General features: G+C 35.6%; 1 protein-coding gene and 1 pseudogene across 4 annotated transcripts in view; one reads left to right on the top strand and one right to left on the bottom strand.

Moving 5' to 3' along the window:
- The window catches only part of LOC109055178 (cell adhesion molecule 2-like), a 360,969-nt gene that overhangs the window by 159,707 nt on the left and 177,273 nt on the right, over window positions 1–23,989 (top strand). For 3 of the 4 annotated variants that reach the window (XM_042765020.1, XM_042765021.1, XM_042765023.1), the window contains exon 2: window positions 11,249–11,266. The exons of the other annotated variant lie outside the window; for it this stretch is intronic. In XM_042765020.1, coding sequence (XP_042620954.1) covers window positions 11,249–11,266 — 18 coding nt within the window. The remainder of the gene's footprint in view (window positions 1–11,248; window positions 11,267–23,989) is intronic. 4 annotated transcript variants of the gene reach the window in all.
- On the bottom strand, window positions 19,937–20,879 carry LOC109073825 (annotated as a pseudogene).

Raw genomic sequence — 23,989 nt, 5'->3', positions numbered from 1 at the left:
CTATTTTTTTTTTTTTTCACATAATAATTAGTCATTGATCACCCAGTGTAAACATGTTTCTTATGTCATATTTTACGCATTTGTAAAACTCTTCACAGCAGCAGTGCTGTACGACACAGAGAATCATTAGGTTACGTCTCCTTCTTCCCTCTGATGTCCCCAGGGCTGAATCGGAGCTGCTGTCTGCTGATTTACTGCTCGGATATGCCAATTGTTTATCATGCTAACAAAGAGACAATTCGGCTGTTAATCATCAGCTTACATTTGTCTAACAGAACGAGGAGCAGTTATGCAGTTATCTGAAACTGCCTCTTAGTCTTCCTTTGACCGAGCTGTGATTTTAATTTATTTATTTTTTTCTATTAACCAAGCTTCTCTCTCTGCCTCACTCCTCTCATCTTCTCAGTGTGAGGTATGAAGCGGTCCAGCGTGACGCTGCAGCTAATCCATGTTTAATCATCTTTCACATGATCCATTTCTGACTCCCTCATGCAGGGTGCCGGCCTGTGAACACGACCCTGTGATGATGGGTTAAAGAAGAGGTCTCTGCTTTTCTTTACCAATATCTGACTGTAGCTTTTGAAGCAGAGCCAGTCAAACATTATAGATGTCTTTTTTTAATGACGCTAGTCTTCGGATAGTCAGGCTGATTCATTTAATCTATCCATGCAGATCCTGGATGGAGTCATATTGGAAATTGAGACGTATTTGTTTAATGCTGTCTCATACAGTACCGGTCACATTAATCAAGTCTGTAAAATCACATAATTAGGGATATCAAAAATGCTACTACTTAACTTCTATGGAAATGTAAAATTTGACAACTTACAGCATTTTTTTAATGTTTAACTATTGATTGATTGATTGATTGATTGATTGATTGTGTAATTGAATTGTTGCTTTTGCAATGCAACTTTTTCTATTATAGTGAAAATCAATGCATTGTGTCAACTGAACCCTAGTCTTATTGAAATCACAAAAAAAAAATTGATTAAGCAATTTCATTGTGGTTGACTAAAATGAAAACCATAAAATTTATATATATATATATACATATATACACCAGGAATGGACTGTCTGGAACCATAAACAATTATTTAATACATATAAGTCAATAAAGACATAAAGTAGTGTTCGTACAATAAATGTATGATTTGTATTTATTTTTTTATTTATTTACTAAAATTAGCTCCAGCCCTGAACCTGCCAGACAATAGAAAAATCAACCTCCTTAGAAGAGCAGCCTCTAGCCTCTTGTTTTGAGGAGATACGAAGAGACCTTAAGACGTGACTTATGAATTTATAAGCCAGATATTAAAACCCTCTTGTAGTGCTGTTATTTTCTTGCCATTAAGTTACTGTATTAAGACAAGGCAAAGTATGTTTAGATGTTAATGGTCTAGTTCAGTACATATGTAAAGCTAATGAACATGTAAAGTGCTCTACTGGAACGCTGCCACTGAAACGACTGAAACGATTTCTTGCCCTGCTGCTCATATAGTGACTTTTTATGAGATCTTAAAAAAAAAAATTCCTTTCCTAAAAATAGAACAAAAAGATAAATCGCTGCTATGCAATTCCTCAAACGACACTGACTATATATTCACAAAACAATGATCTGTTGTTTCGAGTTGTGGCTTAGGCTCTTAGTTTTGTTTACCACATGCCTTTGACTCACATCCAGTGTAAACCACAGAAGTTCGCTTTGGTGCAAGAAGTGTAATGTGGTTTGGTTGAAAGCAAGAGCTAATGGTTTCTGATTTGGTCACAAATTTTCTCGCCTTCACATTATCAAATGAAGAGGCTGAGAAGCGAAACCCGAGGCTAAAATCAGCACTGGGACCCAATTTCACACTAGTTCTTCTCATTGAACAATACAAGAATCCCCGAACTCTGGTTTGCTTTTGTCAAGGGATGTTTCTCTTACAACTGTTTCTTTGTCCAAATCTAGAGCTGATTATATGTGATTATACTATATGATTATATTGGCTGGGGAAACATGCTAGTGAATTCAAGACACTGTAATTAGGGGCACTGCAGTTGCACCACTGATATAAAACAACCCCAAACCACACAGAGCTGAAATTTTCCAGTAGTTCTATCCAAGTCCATATGCATGTACTATCATGGTTTAAGTACAGAGTAGGCAATTGCTGGTCCTGTCAGATCTCTGTGTTCAGCAGTGACCAAATCTAGGCTGGCATGTTGAGACGGCTGTGAAAGTGCTTATTCAATCATTTATAAGGGGAGGGAAAAGATGAGTGGTTCTTTAGTTATATGTGTTAAGAAGTGACAAAATATAGGCTTGTGTGACATCAGTAGGTGGCTTGCAAGAGGATGCTGGGAAGTCATTTTCCACAGCGTACTCTTGGTTTATCTCAGTGTGAAGGGAGATAGAGCAGTTTGATTTTCAAGGCAAACGACAGCTTTCTTTCTTTTGCTATTTTTCTGATTTAAATGCAATGCAAAAGGACCTTTTTATACACCTAGAAGTCTGTTTTTCATTGCATCAGAAGGGAAAAAAGACAAATGCACAAAAATAATATTAATAAAAGAAATTAAAGGGGGACGAAAAATGAACGAATTTGATGTAGATTTTTCTATTTTTCTCATATATATATATATATATATATATATATATATATAGTCCAGAAATACTGTTAAAATTGTGCTGTTCCAAATATAAAGTCTAAATTTTTGTTGTAAGCACACTGTGCCATGTGGTGTTTTTTTTTTTTTTTGGTTTGTTTCTGGCGTTCTCCTTAGAACATTTATAATGGATAAATGGAGTAACTTGGTTCTGTAGAGAAAATCACATTTGCAGTAGCCTCTGTTGTACTAAAACACATTTGAAGTGATGTTTGAATGAAGGTTTGCTTCAATGTAACATACATCAAGGGAACATCAGAAAAATAATTTTTCAAATTGACAAATTATATTTGGAATTCTATTTGGAGTTTACATGCTTTTCTTTCTGTCCTGCATACTTCTTCACTATACAATAAAAAGTATTGCAGTATTTTCACCTTCCGTCCTTTCTACACACTTCTAGAATATGAAATAGAAATGATAATTTCCTTCCTCCTTTATTTCCTTATTTTTTCTCTGTTTCTTGACTGTACAGCATTTCTACAACAAAAAATAATTCTGTTTTTCAAATTAAAATTGTCCTTCCTTAGTTGTTTGTACAATACAATACAAATGATTTGTTCCATCCTTCTTGTTTCCTTTTACTTTCTATCTGTCTTTCTTTTTTTTTTCCCTTCCTTAATATTTTTTTTCTCAATTGTATCACATCCCTCTGAAGTAGTGTTAGTTATCCTTGGCAGACAGTCAGCAATTTCATGCTTAATAAGAACAGTCATCAGAGTTGAATAACAAAACAGCAAACCACACACAATTATTTTAAAGGAAAACCAAACATCTTCCACAAAAATATTTTACTTGGGAATCCCTTCCAGCAACATGGAGAGAGAAATGCAGCCAGACATCTTCAGAAAGGTTCCAGAAAGAATATAAATACAGCCCAGCGCTGACAAGCTGTTTTGGTTTAGCAGTGATCGCCTGCTTAACTGGGATCCTTTAGAAAATCCCTTCATGCCTCTATTCAGCCATCATGTTAATGTCTAACATGTGAATGCTGTCGGCTACCAAAACAACTGTGTTGTGAGGAGACATAAACAAAGATTTTTTCTTGATGCATCCTAGTCTACTGCTTCATAAAAAGGTCAGAGGCAGCTGTTATTCAGCTGTGATGCTCACAAAGCTTTTTGCTACATTAAATCCTGCAGTTGATTCCTCCTGTCCGTGTAGCTTTATTTCAGAATTATGCCCCATCAACTTCGTTCATCCTGCACCCCGCCACAGCATACTTGTACTTCTGTTTCATAAGCTGAAATGTGATAAGTCAGCTGTCAAGAGAAGTAGCTCAGCCCTGATCAGAGAATAATGTTCAGAGGTGAGTACTGTGCTATATTTCATCTAAAACCACATTAAATTGCATTTTGATAATTCTTTTATCGTTGTAATGCATGCAGTTTTGTGAACTTGTACTGAGAGGCGAAATTTAATATTTGTACTTTAAAAATTAATTTGTAACACAGCAGGACTGTTTAAAAATGAATTAGTGACAGTAAACAGGGAATAAAACATTATATGTATATATATATATATATATATATATATATATATATATATATATATATATATATATATATATATATATATATATATACAGTATATTATAAATGCTCTTCTTTTGAACTTTCTATTCAAAGAATCATCAAAAAATAATAACACTGATAATAATAAATGTTTCTTGAGGTGCAAATCAGCAAGTTAGAATGATTTCTTAAGGATCATGTGACTGACACTGTATTGATGCTGAAAATTCAGCTTTGCATCACAGGAATAAATTACATGTTAATATATATTAAATTAGAAAACAGTTATTTTAAATTGTAATAATATTTCACAACATTATTGTGTTTTAGAGCAAATAAAAACAGGCTTGGAGAGCATAAGACACTTTCAACAATTTAACTGACCTGAGTTACTCAATGTTGAGATAATAAAAAGCTTATTGACTTGTTGTGCATCAGCTATTCATTTTAGCTTATTTGAATTGACTTTGAGGAAGCAGAGGCAAACAAGATGAGCTAATTTATAACTTAGCCAATATCCTTTTCATTTTAATTCAGAACATTTATACATCTGCTCATGCAGATGACTTTTGGTCTCAGTGGGAGAGGGACTGTCCTGCCCCACCATTCTCAGACTAGAGGACATCAAAGCGATGGAAGTTGTAGTGCATCAAGGGACTGAGGAGACCAAGCTGTGAATTTGTGATTAAAGCAAGGTAAATGAGTCCATTAGAAGCAGAATAGCCCTGGAGACATGACAGGAGTAAATCATTGTGGCTAATTTCCTTCCCTCAAGGACAGATCAGAGAAAGAAAAAAAAAGAGAGAGTGAGAGAAAGAAAGGGAGAGAAATAGGTGGTTGAGAAATTGATGGAGCTGAGGGCCTTTTCTGAAAGGAAAGAGAAAGCATCACCATTCTGGCATTTGGTATTTCATAAACTCGTTTAGATTTGGCAATTTCAAAGTTTAGACATCTCTGGTCTGTGGCTTTGTCTTATAGTGTCAGCGTAATTAATCAGAGCAGGGACATTATGAAGACATTAACGTGGTTGCAAGCCTCTCAGTGCAGAAAGTCACAGATAACGCTTGCATACAGGAAGCCCCAGCCGAGATCGGCTTTACTTGCCAGCAAATTGGTGCAGATTGGTGCAGGTGTCATGTGACCCGAATGTCCACATTAACTCCTTTTTGACATATGTAAACCCTCAGCTCATGGAAAAAAGTACATGGTGGTATCAAAGGATGGAGCCCCGTCAGAGTAAATGCTCCATGTGTCCCAGCAGTGGGTGAACCTGGCAATGGCCCCAGCAAATAGGTCTCCTCTGCCCTGTCCGTCTGTTCCTCTGGAACCTCTCTTCACTGCCTGTGTGTGGTGTTGAGTCTGGGAACATGTTCACAAACATGCACATATGAACACACACAGGTGTATGCTTTATTAATAATTAATAATAAAAAATGTAAAAATAAAAAAAAATTGAAATACGATAGTTTAATCATGGAATTCCATACATATTTTAAGAGGTGCAATGTTTGTTATTTGATTTGATTCATGATTTTTTTTAATTTTTTTTTTTTTTTGCATTTTATATTTAAATAACTATTCAAATGTTTGAGGGCAGTAAGATGTTTCAATGATTTACAAGAAATTTTTATTATTATAGATATATTTATTAGGTCACAAAATTCAGTAATATTGTGAAATAATATTATTATTTAAAATAACTGCTTTCTATTTAGATATATTTTAAAATGTAATATATTCCTGTGATGCAAAGCTGAATTTCCATCATCGTTACTCCAGTCTTCAGTTTTAAACATTTTATTATCAATATTGAAAACATGTGTGCTGCCTAAAATTTCTGTGGATACTGCGAATTTTTTTTTTTTTTTTTTTTTTTTTTTGCATTTTTTAATATTTCTAAAAAAAACTACCATTCCATACTCTTTATTTATTTATTTATTTATTTATTTATTTATTTATTTATTTATTTATTTATTTATTTCAGTTTCTATTTTATCAGCATTAAATTGTGGGTGAAAAAAAAAAAAAAGTATAGTCTCTATATGTCTATAGTCTTTATATCCCATGGTATTCACCCTCACCGGGCCTTTTTCACTGCTGGAACACCAATGATTCGGGTGCTGATCTAAACAAAGTCATGTAAAAACAACATCCAAAACACGAACAGTGAGTTTCTCCTGCTCTGTTCTTCTTACATCAGCCAGTATTGTGATTAGATAGTTGAAGATCATCCCAAGTATCTGTTTGTTTAGTTTAACACTATTGCTCTTATGTAGTCTGAGGCATCGTCACCACACATTTCGTGGAAGTGTTGTTTTGATTGATACTAATGTGGCATGTCTTGCTTTATGCAGCCTGAAAAGTAATATCCTCCACCCCGACCAAGCCCAACTGCGCAGCACTAATAGAATAGAGATGAGATGCCCTTAATGGAAAAGTAGCACCTAAGTCAATACAATTAAACAGAGCATGTTTGAACATGCAAGACCTGTTTCCCCACAAGCTATTAAAGCCGCCGAAATGAAAGTGTGCTTTTGTTTATTGCGGTTTAGATATTGAAAACAGAACATAAATCTTGGTCCCCATTGCTTTTTTCAACCTCATCTAATCTTTTAATAAATAAAGAGATTTCATCTGTTCGCTAGTCCGTTTGTTTGTCATTCAGTAACTTTTATGTAATTCCCCATTTCCAATGTTGTTCGCAAAACCATTATGTTTCTGTTGCAAATGGAAAGATGGCAGAAAGAAGCAAATCAATTATGCGGCTCAACACTTCGGCTTTAGCAAAATATATTATTTTGTTTGCCGTGATAAGAAGAGAACATCAGTCTGGTGCTTTGACGTGAACAATTGGTTTGTTTATGGTTGGCTACTTAGACATTTTGATGAATCATTTTGATGTGGGATTTATTATCAGTATGTGGAATGCGGGCTCATCATAAATACAGTCTGGCCCATTAAGTTTTGTAATGACTGCGGAAGGTGTATTTATCAGATTCTGGAAGTGCAGGGACAACCACACTATTAAGAAAATGTCACTTTTTGTGACCAGGATGCATTACCCAAACATCCCTCTTCTGATGTAGTGCAATGAAGTTCAAACAGCTCAGGCATATCTGGATGTTTCAGTTTTTTTTTTTTTCTTCTTTGTTTTTTATTTTATTTTTTTTTTTTTTTTTTGGTCCCTGAATATCTGGGCTGTTAAATTGGCGCTTATTTTTACTCCATATATTATGTCTCTCTATATTAATTTAAATATATGTACTAGTATGCAACATTGTGGCATGATATAATATATTGTGGATGACTCCTTTTGTTTTTTTGTGGTTCATATTATTTTAAAGGACAAATCTTTCACTTCCTATAAAGCTACAGTAGGTCATTAAACCCATAAAATGAAGTGGAAATGATAGTTCTAGTAATCTTGAACACAATTGTATGTAAGCTTAATTAGTGCTATTATCATGACTCATTTCAGTAGTATGTGGTTGGATCTCATGCCGCTGTGTCCTCGGCATTGGGAAATGTGAACAATGACATTGCTGCTTAATTATTGTTATGCAGGGTCATTTAGAGAGATTACATCTCGTTCAGCTGAAACGCGTCTGATTGCCAAAAAAAAAAAAAAAAATGGAGGGGGGATACAGACATGGAAATCTCAATTTGTTTTCATTTATAAACCTGCAATTAAGTAATTACCACATTCCAGATAATATTCTCCTATGCTTCTTGCAGCTTCTAGAGTCATTATTTATTTCTGAATAACTAAATTGCGGCGCATATTTGTGTATCGTTCCTAAACAGCCCTTGAAAATGTATTTGAAAAGTTAATGTCTTTGCTGCTTTGCTTATGCTGTCATGAATACAGTCAGTTTGAATATCAGATCTGTCTTTGTATTCATACGATGCACCATAACATCAATGAGACGCCACATCAAGCATTCAGACAGGAACTACAGATGATCCACTTTGATATTTCACAGCAGCTTATAGAATATGCAGTTAACCCTTTCATCATCAACCCCTATTGCAGCAGCCCTATTCCATTATATATAATGAGATATTATTAAAACTGCTGATATATGCATACTGTTTTCTCCGAAATGCATCAGTGTTGCGTACTCAGCAGCTGTGATGGATCTCCACCCTCAAAGGTCACCCAGTGCCCCACTGCGCCTCCATGCAGTGGTCAGCAGGTGCTGTGTTCTGTGGGACTAAGCCTCACTCTGTCTCGCTCAGTGTTCCTGGACTACAGTGGACCCCATTTGGCGGCGGTTCTGCCTGTTAGAGACCTTTTGCATTGACTGTGGTGCCAGCTCATGGTGGGAAATGGGCAGTTTAGCCTCACCCTCTCGGAATGACTGCTGATCTTGATGAAACGTCTGGTGCCAGCCAACATCCGCGGGTGCCGCTGCCAACCCAATGTAATGGCTCTGCCAGTAGGAATGATGGGGAGCCAGGGATGAAAGAGAAAGGAAATGTTGGAGATAATTTGTGTGGATGAAAGGAACGGCGATTGATATGGCTTAATTTCCCCCATTGTGATAAGGGAAGTTCACAGGTTAATCTGGTCACTTTTGAAACTTCGACTATATGGTTAGTTGTATTTTATTATTTGCATTTAGCATCGTTTTAATCCCTGCTGACCGTGACACTTTCCAAACAAGGGGCTGTGACCCCGGTTGAGGAATGGAGTACGTGTTCATTTTTTAATTTCTTGCCTCTGTAGGCTTGAGCTGTGTAATTCTGAAGACCACCTGTTGGGCATTGTGAGCCTTTTCCTCAGTATGTGATCGCTTTGAGAGGTCACAGGAAATTGAATTAATGTCTGAAAATGGCAGCACAATCATAGAAATGACGGGTCATTATATGGTTAGTGCTGGAAATAATATCAGTCAGGACTTAAACACACTGCCATTGTGCTGAGCATTGCCCGTCATTTATGCAGGTTCAGACTGAATTTTGACCTTAAAAAAAAAAAATTATATATATATATATATATATATATAAAATAAATTAACCAAAGGATGTTTTGCAGATCATTTTCATGTAACTCAGATTGTATTTAACACATTTACTTATGATAGGTAAGATTTAAGATGAATGTACTGTGAAAGAAACAAGTGTGTATTTAAATATATATGTTTCTGTGTTAACACTGGTTAATGCAGTAGATATAAAATAAAAAAAGAATAAACAATATTTTTACAGAATTTATTAAGTAAGGAATACTTGACACCGGGCCACTGAGGTCTGTGATGTGATAATATGATGTGAGCATCATATTATATTATAACAACATATTTCTGAAGGAAATCATGTCAAGTGACACTGAAGACAACATTACAACTTATCCATCTTTCTAACTTTACTGTATATATATATATATATATATATATATATATATATATATATATATATATATATGTATATATATATAAATGCAGCTTTAGTGAGCATAAAAGACTTCTTTCAAAAACAACATTTTGGTAGTGTGTGTAACATCTTCTTTGCCAGCATAAATTGCTTTGTATTCCTCTCTTTATGTTTTTCTTTCTTTATAATGTGTAGAGAACAATCACTGTGCCAGCTTTTGGAGAAAGCGAGAAAGTGTGTGAATGTGTTTGTGCTTTGTTCACCTTATCTTCTAGAATCCATATTCATTCAGATTTAAGCAGATATTTAGTTATGAATGTGTAGTGAGAGTGCTAACATCCTTTTAGTCCGATTTGTGGGACAGTTTGGTTACTTTAGTAACATGAGCGTAACTAATGGCACTCATTCCAATAAGAGGGGTGTGTAGATTGCCTTTGAATGTCAGTCTTGCAGAAAGAGCCAGACAGAAATTCTGACAGAAATTCAGCACTTACAAGGCAGCAAAGGATTCTAGCTTGGAACGAGGAGAAGAATAGGACCTCAGATTGATTGAGAGATGGATGATAAATACAGATTGTCTGAATAACCTTATGGTGCTGTAAACCTCAAAAATAGTGAAATGGATGATTATTATGCATTACAGTGCACTCATCAGTGAGTTCTTGCTCCCTTCTTTAATCATGACTGTGGTAATTGCAGTGTCAGGGCACAGGGCCCTGTGTTTTGGGCTCAAGTGTTGGTGGACCAGGTGTCACTTAGAACTTTGGCAGAGATACTTTGTGGGAAGCAGTCCGGCTCTCTTCACCCTTATCCACCTGATTACTGACACCCTCATGCTCCCCCAATGGCTTGATGTCCTGGTATTGCCACTCCACCAAAGGCCACTCTTAGTATGTAGTCATTGTAACAGGTTTTTTTTTTTTTTTTTTTTATTACGTTCCTCTCTTTCTCTCACAAACTACATGTGTGGTCAGATTTGTGTGTATAAGCAGCAACTCATAGAGACTTGTGGTTGTTTCTGTCAGTCTGTCTAACCCATCATTTTAATGTTTGTTCCATCCATATTTCTAAAGTTCTATTAATAGTTCTTCCTGTCTCTCTTACGACAAACCTAAAGTGGAAACATCGTCCCGAACCCCCAGTGACTCACCTTTTCTGCCACTGGTTTCAGAATTGAAATACAGCTAATTATAATTACCATGAACTAACCCTAACCCAAACAGATGCACATTGACTTCACCTCTGTTAATGAGCAAATTGAATTCAATTGGCAATCTGCATAATCACAAGCGGTCAACCATTCATATTCCCATGCTTATTTCTCTCTACATCTAAACGTTCTTTTGCAGTAAATATAATAAACTTGATTTTGTAAACAGCAAAGAAATATATCCATATACTGTATGCAAAATCACATTAAGCTTATTATGAAAAAATAATAATAATAAGGCTGCTCCAGAGGAAATAATGTTCAATTACAATAAATTAAGCATTCATTCCACCATGAATAATTAGCAGCAGTCTTCCTGCAGTTGTGTGACAGTTTTCATCTCAGGAATGCTGACCACCTGAAGAAGTCCCTTTAATGGCTAGTTAATTAGATTTAACAGTGATTGAATCTAATGGTGATAATCATTTAACTTTGATTGATAACCTGAGGTCTAATCACCATCTCTCTCTCTCTCCTCATGTGCTGCTCGGCTGATCAGATATTCTCGCCATTTCAGGTAAGCACGGTTTCAAATCCTCCTTTATTCCGCTGAAACGTCATCAGATGTCATCTGCTGAGGCTGTTTTGTGTGTGTGCTGGTTTTAAACTGTTTTACAAATGCTCTGATGCTGCTTAGGGAAGGCAAGAAGTCAAGAGCTAATCTGACAATGCCTCAAATTAGGGGAAGTCAGCGATGTGAGCGATGGGTTTGTTGTTAGGGTAATTGGAATGTTCTAGTGATGAGTGTGGGCTTCTGCAAACCCATGACTGTGTGACGGCCGACACAGCCTTGAGATGAGACGGGAACGGATCATCCGGCATTCTGTTTAGACGTATCAGAGAATCAGCTAATGAGCCCGCTCAGAATATGGGACGATTATTTACAGGGTCTGAATCCCATCGTCAGGGAGATTAATGTAGATATGAGCTTGTGTTACTTTTTGAAAATCAGTTTTTGTATTTTGAGAGCAAAAGTAATGTTTAGATGAATGAGTCTTGTGTGATGAACTGATGCATGTAGTAACTGAAGAACAACACTTGGTGGATGAGGCTCTGGGGAGGGAAGTGAGATGGGGAGATGGTGCCGGTGGTTTGGAGGAGGATGGGATTGTCCCAGCAGACACATTTTGTACTGCTTATTGGTTTTAGCCTTTTTTTTTTTTTTTTTTTTTGACAGTGTTTTTCTTAGAAAGTTATGTTAACATTTGATCACTTGCACCTCCATCTAACTGCTATCTACATTTTTAGTATGTTCTTCTTTTTGGAAGACAAGCAGGCAGCTCTTGTGTTTAGACGTCATCTAGAATTGATAAAATGTCAATAAAAGTTTCTTTAGAGCTGTTGGTATGATCTGACAAGTAGAACTTGTTTGTTGCTAATGATTAATAAATAGGCTCTCAGAAATTGTGTGGTAAAATGTGTAAAATGTTTGTGTGTGTGTAAATATGTGTAAAAAAACAAAAACAAAAAAAAAACAATGTTAATTATTGATATATACTATTTATATATAACTGGTCAAATGTTTTTTTTTTTTTTTTTTTTTTTTTAGAAATGTCTTATTCTTAACAAGGCATTTATTTGATCAAAAATAAAGTAAAAAATGAAACATTGTGAACTGTTATTACAATTTAAAATACATCTTTTCTAGTTTGTTATATTTTGAAATGTAATTTATTCCTGTGATGGCAAAGCATTTTCAGTAGCCCTTAACCAGTAAACAATAAATATATAAACCTTACTGACACCCATTCATTCATTTGTTTATTTATTATACGTTGTTTAAAAGTTACTAATAATTGTTTCGTTTAGAAAGGAAATTTTGCCTGGACTCTGAAACAGGAATTGCAAAAGCTGAATTTTACCAATATTATGTATTATACATAAAACTGAATTTTTATTTATTTTTTGTTAGATATTTGCATTTGTATGATGAGAAATGGCTTAAATTCAACAGGGAACAAGTTTGCCAGAGGGAAACACTATTCACACAAAACTAAAGCAACATCAGCAATACTCAAATAAACTTAAACCTTTAATAATTTTTAATAACAGCTGTCATATGTCCCTGTATGTTTCTGTGCATTGATTATACATAATCAAATCATCATAAACAAGGCCATAAGCAGTATGCATGTTCCCCACGGCTTCAGTTTTATCCTTAATAATTTCGAGTGGTTAACACTTAAAAACTTAATGTATTTTGAAGCTAAACAATGAAAGTTGCATGTACTTAACTAGGTGTAATAATTTCTCTTGTGAATCATACGACTTATAAACAGGCTTTGGTTACCATCCTGTCTTTTTCTGTCGCACTATATCTTTTCCCTTTAAACCATTTTACTTCATTTTTTTTTTTTCATATCAGCTGTACCATCACTGTTTACGCTCTTAATATCTTCCTTATAAACTCATCATGATGACAACAGTTCCTCCCTGGGACAAAGAGAAAGTAATAAAAAAACGTCAGCAAGAAGGGATCTTGACGAGGAAAAAAAGGTGCATCAGTATAGCCTGGGGTGATTTTAAATGTATTCTTTACAACGATTCCATGTAGCGGTCACCTGGGGCTAGCTGAGTAGCTGCGCCAATTAAATTAGGTAGCAGCAGAACTCCTGCACCCCCGACTGCATTCTGTTTACCAGCGATCCCTGCGGACACTCTCCGCTCTGCTCTGCTGTGTACAGTAATTGCATTTAGGACACTGTCGCCTTGCAGAATATTGTATAAAAAAAAAAATCTGAGAAGACAGGCTCTTCAGTATTACAAGCATGGAGTACATTACCCATGAGGCCTTGCTGCTAGGGAATAGTTTACATGGCCGTCAAAAGGTCATGGCAGAGAGTTCAGACAAAGAAGTTTCTAATTACATGGACACTTGGATGTTCAGTTCCACAGAGGGTTGAAATTTAAGAAATGAAATGTGTGATATGGTTTCATATCGTTCTTAATATAACCTAGGAGGCTTTTTAGCTCAGGGAACACATTGAATTATATACATATTGAATTATACAGGAGTTGTAATGTGCATATTGTTTGTGGGAAGGTTATTAAAATGCTGTACTAGTATTAGGTTACAGCGCTCCTGCTGTTGACTATCCGAATCTTGTCCTTTCTTGACAGAATCTGCATTTGTATGTGAATGGGAATGAAAACAATCCTTTGTTTGGTAATTTCCCAAGTTAATGTCTCTTATAAGCATTTATATTTAGGGACTCAAAATCACAGCATGACTGTACTGTTTTCGATTCGCTCAATTGAACCATTCATAAAAGCCTTTTGTTCAACAAATAGACATCACTTGTCAAACTTTTGTTCATGCACTAAAAAATAACAGGTTCATAAGTTTCTGATTCACTAAACTGAACTCTACATAAGTAATTTGCTAAGGAATCAGATTTTCCTTTATGTTTTTGATACACTAAAAAGAACCACCTTGTAAGAGTCATTTGCTTGAGAATCAAACTTCACTGGTTGTGCTGAATATTTATTTTTCACTCAAAATAAAAAATTTTAAGAGTCATTAGCTCAGGAATCAGACTTTACTGGTCGAGCACTGTTTTTTGATTCACTAAAAGCAACCGCTCATAAGAGTCATTCACCTGGGAATCAGACTCCCTGCATGTTTATGATTCACTAAAAAGAATCATTCACTCAGAAATTTGACTTCCTGCATGGTTTTGAGTTATTATAAAGAACACATTCATAAGTCATTCACTTGGCTATCAGTATTCCTGTATGTTTTTGATTTACTGAAAAGAAAACACTCATAAGAGTCTTTAGCTTATGAATCAAACTTAACTTGTTCCTCTGAATATTTACGATTCATTAAAAAGAGACATTGTAAGAATCATTAGCTCAGGAATCAGACTTCACTGACCAAAATCTGTTGTTGTTTGATTCACTAAAAGAATCACTCGTAAGAGTCAAACAGATTTCACTAGTCATGCTTGTTTCTGTTCACTATAAAGAACCATTCATGAATTTGCTGTACAGAACATCATTCGGTTCTATTATTTATTTATTTATTTAAAACTGAATCAGTTCTTGATTCCCAACCCTAAATACAATGGCACATTGTGAAGAAGGTACTGTCTCCATGTCAAGCTGCTGGGGTTTGATGCTGTCCAACAGTTTTGTCAGACACTGTGTTGAGCATTCTGTGGAGACGATGTGATTACAGACTGCTTTTCTGTGATCTCACAAATGCTTAGCACTTCTAAAGACCCTCGGCTTCTGTCAGGATCAAGCTCTTGGCCCATAAGAGGGACCACATAGATGAGTTAATTAAACTTTAATAATTAAAAAAAAAAAGTGGCAGTAATGACCTGTGGTTTGGAAGGGCAAAAACATATGGCAGTAGACAACTTCCTATCTCTTCGCTGCCAGTCTGCGGTGACCCCCTACCTTCACTCTCTTTGATGATGTCAGCCAATAGCGGTGGCATATTGCCAGGGTGGCATTAGGTATGCTGGACAGGTGGCAAAGAGAGAGAGTGGGACACTGGCATGACACCGTAATAAGAAGCATGCCAACTGTTTCCCCATCTGCTGCCGGGCACGGCTCTCCGGACCGTTAAATCACAGAGTTGAGAGGCGTTTCCTGTTTCTCTCGCCCGGTCTGTCTCACACCCGTGCTGTCTCTCTCTCTTTCTCTCGACAATCTTTACATAGAATCCATTTATCTCTTCTCTCTCTGATGGAATCAGGTTTCTCTTCTTTGAGCAGCATATCCTGTTTTTTTTTCTGTCCATGCCCAATTCTTCCCTAGCACTTTCCGTGGCTGCTTGGTCTGAACTTGACAGTCACTGAATGACACAAAGTGACCGGGCCATCTCAAATCATGAGGTGTTACACGGAATGATCTGGCAAGAGGATTTCCTGTTGTCAGGCTGTGATTTAGTTGTCAGTAATTGTCAACGGGGTCTTGAAAGACTCTGAAAAACTGCCCTGGTGTTGCGGGGTTATTTTATCCTCCCGATATTTCTTCATTTGTCTCTTTATCTCGCCATCCTCAATCTGTCTTAAACCGCACCCTGCAGTTTCTCTCAGATAAATACAGTGTGGCATCTTATCATAGCAGATACGTATTTAATCAGGATGCAAATAGAGATAATTAGGGTGATTATGAGTCAGTCTGATCGAGTCTAATTGTTTTTGATACACAGCTTCCTTTCCATTCTGAATTGCAATTCATTACACCGGCGGCCGAAAGTTATTGGAACAGACTGGTGGAATGTGGCCTCGTCACTGCTAATAGTGGACGACGGCTGTAATTAACCCAACACAGTCTGTCGCCATAGTCACAATCTCGTTCAAACAAAGCCGCTGCAGGCCCTTTTAATGCGTGTTTGTATTTAACCCAGATTAGGTTGGAGAGTCATGCAATCACATTTGAATAAATGTCTCATTATCTCTAATAGTGTTGGCTTATGGTCGCATGTTATTGTCGGAAATCGTTTCAGGTTAAGACGATTATACAGAATACCGGAGGAACGTACACAGTGATTGCTGCGACCTTGTCAGGGCTCAACAATCACCTTTTTTTCAACCGCCTCTGGTTTAGGCCAGAAGTTCAGATTCTGACTGGTGAAGTTTTCAGAGGCTCTAATGCGAAAAATAAATAAATCAATAAATAATTTTACTTTTGCAACATTTTTGTTATTATATTAAATATTTGTAATACATACATTTTTTTTCTATTATTTTTAACATGTTTTTTGTTAGTTTTTGAAGCAAAGATTTTAAATGTTTTTTTTTTTTATTATTATTATTTATTTATTTTAACAAAACAATTTATTTTATTTACACAAATTGAAAACATAATTTGATCCAATTTTTTTTTTTTTTTTTTTTTTTTTTTTTTTTTTTTTTTTTGTCCGAGTTGTCATGTAATGAAATTAATATTCCTGAGTGAAGTTTAAAAGTTTTTTTTTTTTTTTTTTTTTTTTTTTTTTTTTTTTCAATACCCATATCCCTGAACACTTCTCTTCTGAATGTCTCTCGGCTCAGGTAAAGGACAAATACCCAATCATTGTAACAAAGTGAGAAATCAATAAAGGTTGCTGAAGGGCTGGAAAAGGCTGTAAATCAATAAAGCAGAGAGGTGAGGGGCTCAGAGGGCATTTACATGGTCCCGAATACTCACTGCCTGGCTTCTATTACCTTCATACTCAATTGGCTATTGACATTAAATGTGTTTCCACTGCATATTTCACTGATGGATTGACCAGATGAGTTTCAAATGGTTTTTATGAGCATGTTTTTAATCATGTGTGTCATGCACATGATGAGCACAAATACAACCCTTCCTGTGCCGGCAAGCACAGGAATGCTAACAGATAACCTTATCTGGTATTTGTGTTTTTTTTAATGCATGCATGCATTAACCCTGTTTTTTAAACATTTGGCTGAAATTGATTTTGATACATTTTAGTTTTTCTTTGTTTCAAGAACTTAAAGCTCAAGACCTCAGAACAGACTTATAATGTGAGAAACATAGTATCACCTGCAGTTGCTATGAGACATCAGCCACCTGTAGGCTGGTTAAAGGCCAAGTCACATACAAAAGCGTCTTCGTTTTCATGTTCTTCATTCTAATGACCTTCGAAATATCATTTACTATGTCTCCAACTGTCCCTGACAGTCTCGTCTGAACACTTGCCTCTTAAAAGACCTCAGCTAAAGGGATTCAGGAGATGAGAGTTTATTTTACCTTAAAATAACAGTTCACCAAAAATGAAAAGATCTAAGATCCAGTTCCAAGTTAAGGGAGATTAAATGATGACAGAAGTGTTGTTTTTTCTTGAACTGCTCCTTTATATATGCTTAACAGTTTTTCTTTTTTTTCTGCTTGAAACAAACATTTACAGGAATTTGTCTCTTTTTATAGTGCCGTGACAGGCATTTTGCATAATGCACAACAGATGGAAGTTCATCAACACCCTTCTCAGTAGTCAACATTCAACTCATCTGAAAAATCTCAATATACTGCTCTCTACTAAGCTCAGTCATCATTCACATTTATATGAGGAAGTTATGTGTTGTTATGCTATGCTATGCTATGCTACCTATTCCCCCTCATTAAAATATGGAGATACATAATAAAATATGACATTTTAACCTTTTGGATCTTTAATGCATGCAAATATGTATTTATAATATTTACACTAATCATCATGTCCCTCAGTTCCTCAGTTTCCCTCAAACCAAATTGTTGCACCTAAAAAGTTCAAAAGTTAGTGTACTTGTTTATTAAGATGAATACAATTAAATCTATACACTGAAAAAAAAAATATTTATTTTTTCTATTCTATCTGTTTTCTTTTTATTTATTATATATTAATAAAAAATGAAAATTAAAACCTTGCTACGTTTACTGTGTTAAGCTAACTGAGACTTGTTATAGCACTTGCATATCATTGCTCTCTTGTTGATTTTAATTGCTTCCATTGTTCTCATTTGTAAGTCACTTTGGATAAAAGCTAAAGGATTAAATGTCGGTCTCTCTTCTGTGAGGTTGGTATCATTGTTTAGTAGCCGGTCTCTCTCTTCTGTGAAGTTGGTATCATTGATTAGTAGCTGTTGTGTCTCTTGTGTAGTTTGTGTTCTTTGTATGGATGTGGACACACAGCACTATGACTGCCATCAGCGGAAGAACACACAGCAGAACCAAACACACTGCAGCTGCTCTGGCATGTCTGATCTTCACACAATCACTTCCTGAAGATGACAGATATGAAGATAAATATAAATTCCTTGTATAACTCAAATGTGTGTTAGTTGTTGTTATAATGAAATGATCCTCAGTAGCTTCTTCTGTCTTGACATTGTGGCTTTTTATAGGACCTGCATTAGCATTGGTATTCATCTCCTCCTCATTTTTATCCATTCCATGTGTCATGGGATTGTTCATATTGCCCTAATTCAGTCTTCTGGAGTTAAGCATGAGGTTATTAGAAGCTTGCTTCAAGTGGACTGGACCACTCTGAACTTCTTCATATAAGCATAGCCTCATGCTAACACAAATCTGCCTACAGTCTACAGAGCCCATTGTATTATAATATTCTGTCATTGCCCAGCACTATTTACAAGTGATCATTCTAATTTATATATATATATATATTTTTTTTTAATTTATTACAGGTTTTTCATTCATTACAAATGATATCATCTTAAAAGGTGAAATGTTGACTAAAAAAGTTTCAAAATGTGATCATCTTGTGAACTTCAGTGAAGTTAACCAGGAAACAAAGTTGTGTTGCTTTCTGAGACAAAAGTCTTCATCTCATGTGAGTGTAAATGATTAGTAACACATTTCAAAACTACTTTTTTCAGTATATTTGAAAGAGTGTACATTTAAGAAAAACACTTGGCATGCCTTGCTAAAAAGACTTTATAAAAAAAAGGAAACTATTAAGTGGTATCTGTCACTATCTGTCACTGGCACAAAATATTTTAACTGGTATCAGGTGATGTTTCTGTGGAAATAAATTTAGAACATTACCCAATTTTTTATTTTTTTATTTTTTTATTTTTTTTCTGCAGTGGTAGATTTTTATCTCCGCTCCATCTTTCTGTGTATCTCCTGTGTCTCAGCAATGGTTTTGTTATCATAGGTAACATAAATACTCTCAGATATATAATCAAATATGGTAAAAAAATATTTTTTGTTTAGTTCTGTTCAGGTTGATTCCACTGCTTTAATTCCTTGTACCTTTGAGGCTCAGCTACAGTGGTTATTTTTTACTATTGACTTCATATTTTGGTTGTTAATGATGTTTGGATGTAAACACACACACGCACGCACGCACACACACACACACACACACACATTTTTATTATTATTATTATTATTTTTCATATTTTTCAAAAATATCTATAATAAAAGTTGAAGAAAAATTGCAAAAGAAAAAGAATACTTTAAAAAAAAACTTCTCTTCTAGCAGTAGCAGTTCCTTTAAAAATAGCTAGGGGAAAGATGTGCCTTTATGACTTATTTTAAACTGCCTTTTTCACAGATCCATGGAAAAAGATCACTACATGGATAATCAGCCCATCCTGGTGAATAAGTTAGAGCACAGTTCTCTCCTCTTCGTCCATTGGGTTCTCGAGGATCCCAGAAGCTGAAACTACAGATCAGCATTAGATGTTCAGTTCTGCTTTCTGTTTAATTGAAAACTGACTGTGAGAATCATTTCTCACCCAGAGGTCAATGTGCTGCCATCAACCCATTTCCATCTCCCCTCCACTTCACTGTCAGTCAGACCAATCCAGATATTAGCACATATTTTCTTTACAAAATCCTGAGAAAATTAGACAATAACACATTTTTATGATAAAGTAATAACATTTTTCTTCCTATCGATTATAGTTACAAAATTAGTTTCACTCACCTGTTCCTCTCTGTTGTTTATGATGATCAGATCTGCTCCTCTCTCTGTACAGTATCTTCTGCTCTCAGTCCAGTTCTTCTTCAGTGAGGAAATGAAGTAAAGACTAGTTTGATAGTTAATCCATTCATCTGTAGACACAACCAGTTCAACTATTAGCATTTTATTCCCATCACACTGATCTCCCAACAAGTGGTTGTTTTAATATAGTTCATAATTACCCTTTTGATTAACACTTTTAAACAGTCGATTTTTTACTAGCTGGTCTCTCGGAACTGTGAGGTTGGTGATCTTGGTTAGTAGCAGGTCTCTCTCTTCTGTGAGGTTGGTTATCTTAGTTAGAAGCTGCTGTGTCTCTTTTGTGTAGTTTGTGTTCTTTGTATGGATGTGGACACATAGCACTATGACTGCAGTCAGCAGAAGAACACACAGCAGCACCAAACACACTGCAGCTGCTCTGAAGCTTCTGATCTTCGCACAATCACTTCCTGAAGATAAATGTTTCTTAAACACTTATATAACTCAAATGTGTGTGTTATGTGTGTGGCAAATGTGTGTTGTTGTTATAATTAAATGAGTCTCAGTACCTGTGTTTTGGGGTGTTTGGTGTCTCCTGGTGTTCTCTTTTTCTTTCCTGACATTGTGAATGTTTAAAGGACCTGCATTCGCGTAGAGGTTCATCTTCAAGATGTATTCAGTCTGATGGAGGTAAATGTGAGATTATAAAAAGTTGTTGCTTCAAGTGGGCTGCACTGCTCTGAACTTTTGCTTTGAGACTTTAGTTTTATAAAGGCACCCCTGTGGTTATAAACACGTGATATCCTACTAAGACGCTTTTTTGTAAGCTTTTTCTCTTGCACTCATTTACTGCAGTTCATAATTAAATGCACTGTAGTTACTCTGCATATAACTGTGCTCCTTCACTACAGTTACAATATTTACATAAAAAAAACAGATTGGTTGAGAACTAGTTGCTTTTGGTAGTATGAATAAGCACTTCTCAGATGCTGATGCTGCAAATCTCACCAATGCCACAAGTCACACTGTAACACTGTCACACCTATCAGAAAAACACAGTGCTGCTCCAGTGAAGTACTATATAAAATAAGTTACTTCTATTTTTTTTTTTTTTTTTTTTTTTTAATTTCAAAAGATATTATCAGCTGAATAAGAGGAAATGTTGAATCGAAAAAAAAAGAACATTTCCTGCCCTGGGTTGATACAGTGAGAACTTACATGTCAGACATTTCCTACAAACTACTTGATTAAAATACTGATATGAGTTTTCATCTTCTATGAGTGTAACATATTTTCAAAGTACTCTTCATTTCTTTAGGGGTAAAACATTTGAATGTGGATGAAATTACAAATAGTGTGTCTTTAAGGAAAGCTTTTGACATGCTGTACGAAAAAAACTTTAGAAGAAGTGAAACTAATAAATGGTTTGTCACAAAGAGACATTTCTTCACATGAGACGTCTTTATTGTATAACAGCATATTGGCATGATCATTTCACAAGGCCCTTAAACACTAACATGACTAAAATGTGTTATAGCTGTTATAATAAAATCAGTACGTGTGTTGGGCTGCTTAGTGTTTGAGTCTCTTCCTGACAACATGACTTTTTATAGGATTGGCATTAGCATAGATCTTCATCTCTTTGTCATCTTCTCTTGAGCTTCGCCCCTTTTTTTCTACCCTTGGTTGATAAAATGAGTATTTACATGTCAATCAGACCTTTTGTGCCTTAGGAAGCTATTAAGCTACTGATGTCTGGAGTCGTCATCTCATAAGAGATCACATCATCTCAGTGTTTTTCTCTTTGCATTTATATTTACTGTACAGTACATTTATGCATTTGGTATACACTTTAATCCAAAGCGATTTACACTGCATTCAGTACAGATAGATTGATAGAAAGACTATTAAAAAGCATTTCTACTAAGGGAAGTGTTCTGGTTTTGAGCTTTTGCAGCTGTGGTCAGGAACATGTGATATCCTGTGCCTTCATTAAAAAAAAAAAAATCTCGAGCTCAAACTTCATTTTTACCCCTATTATGAAGTCACTGTACTCTGCCTTTGCATTATCTGCAAAAAGTGAGATGTCACGCCAAGGCAAAAGGCAGTAACTTCCACATTATGAATATTTGGTTACTGATCACCACTTACAAAATCATTATAGTAACACCTGTATAAAATCTAGTGATCATGGGCTATCTCATAGACTATAACATATAGTAATGTGTGACTGTATTAACTGTTTTTCTCACTGTAACAACCAGACAAAATTTTAAACGTGAGTGGATACAGTTTTGAATTTATTTGCAATGTTCACTAATGTAAAAGGATGCAAGACATAGCCTAATTGCTTCTACATCAAATTGAATGAAAATAGCCTAACCTTGAAGTACTTGTGAATCAATGTGAATGCCAGCAAGTAGGAATGGTGCTCAGAATGCTTATGGATTAAACATCTCTCATGACATTCATTGTCATGGATTTTATTGAGTTACAAGAAAAGATAGGATATGGATTTAATAGCAGACTGATACTTATTTTATGTGTGATGCATGCTACACTGTCACTGCATTTGAGTCCACACTCGTGCAACTAGAAGTGGGCAGCCTCAGACTGACAGGCTGGCACAGAGTGAATAATCCCCATTATAAAAAGAAAAAAAGAAAAAAAAAACTTTAAAAATTACTTATTATTGCCAAGTTATCTTGTCTTTACTTGTTTACAGTGCTTTGTGAACAGTTTGATAGATTGCAATCTATCTCATTCATTTGTCTAATGAAGTGCTTCAGTGACAGATGAATGAAAGTACACAAGTTACACTGTAATTTAAATGTGACAGAATTTAATGGACTGTAAAACAAAGGCAGAATACCGTATGACTCCAGACCGGCACAGTAACCTCATACTGACTCCTGGTTAAACAAAGGCAGAGCACCGTAACTCAATTTGAGCGTTCCAAAACAAAGATAAAGAGAGGGATAACTGGTGTTATACTGTGTTTTGCCTTGGTATCTCCTGGGCTTTTCAAAGTTACTGTTAAGATAACACATAATTTTCTCAAAAAAAAAAAAAAAAAAAAGACTCAAGATACATATGCAGGTGATAAATTAGGTCTTTTTTTAAAGACCTCGGAATTCATTTTAGAACAAAAGTGAAGTTAAGGATACTTGCCGTTTTCCTCTGTCCATAGTCAGTTAAGCAATGATCATATATTGCAGGTAAAGTCTAAAAATGTTGTGGCCTAATGGTTAGAGAGTTTGACTCCTAACTCTAAGGTTGTGGGTTCGAGTCACGGGCCGACAATACCATGACTGAGGTGCCCTTGAGCAAGGCACCGAACCCCCAATTGCTCCCTGGGCGCCGCAGCATAAATGGCTGCCCACTGCTCTGGGTGTGTGTTCATGGTGTGTGTATTTATTTATTTATTTTCTGAGTCTGTTCAGGGTTATTGTACTACTATCAACTTCTGCCTTTACGTTTCTGTTCTTGAGGTTTTCAGAAGAAGCTATTGAGGTCAAAGTGTCAAATGTTTCAGATTAACTTTTTATAATATTTTTTGTTATAGGAAACAAGAACTGATCAACTGTTGTAGTGAATCCATTAATGTAGAAATTGATTCAATTCTCTACCTTTGGATACTTTCTCAGTGGTTGTAAGATGTTGCAGTTAACAGTAGACTGGGGCCTGTGTAAAGCACACTATGTACAATATTACCATTATCAAGAGATTTAAACAAGTGTCAGATCATGCCTTTGCAGTAAGACTGAACATTGCCTAAATTTATGCTGTGTCCACAAGCAAAGCAACAGAAAATACATTTTGTTGTCTTGGAAG

The sequence above is a fragment of the Cyprinus carpio genome, chromosome A10 (assembly GCF_018340385.1).
Source record: "Cyprinus carpio isolate SPL01 chromosome A10, ASM1834038v1, whole genome shotgun sequence".
Lineage (NCBI taxonomy): Eukaryota > Metazoa > Chordata > Actinopteri > Cypriniformes > Cyprinidae > Cyprinus > Cyprinus carpio.
The sequence above is the reverse complement of the archived record's forward strand: the minus strand, read 5'-3'. Positions and strand labels throughout refer to the sequence as shown.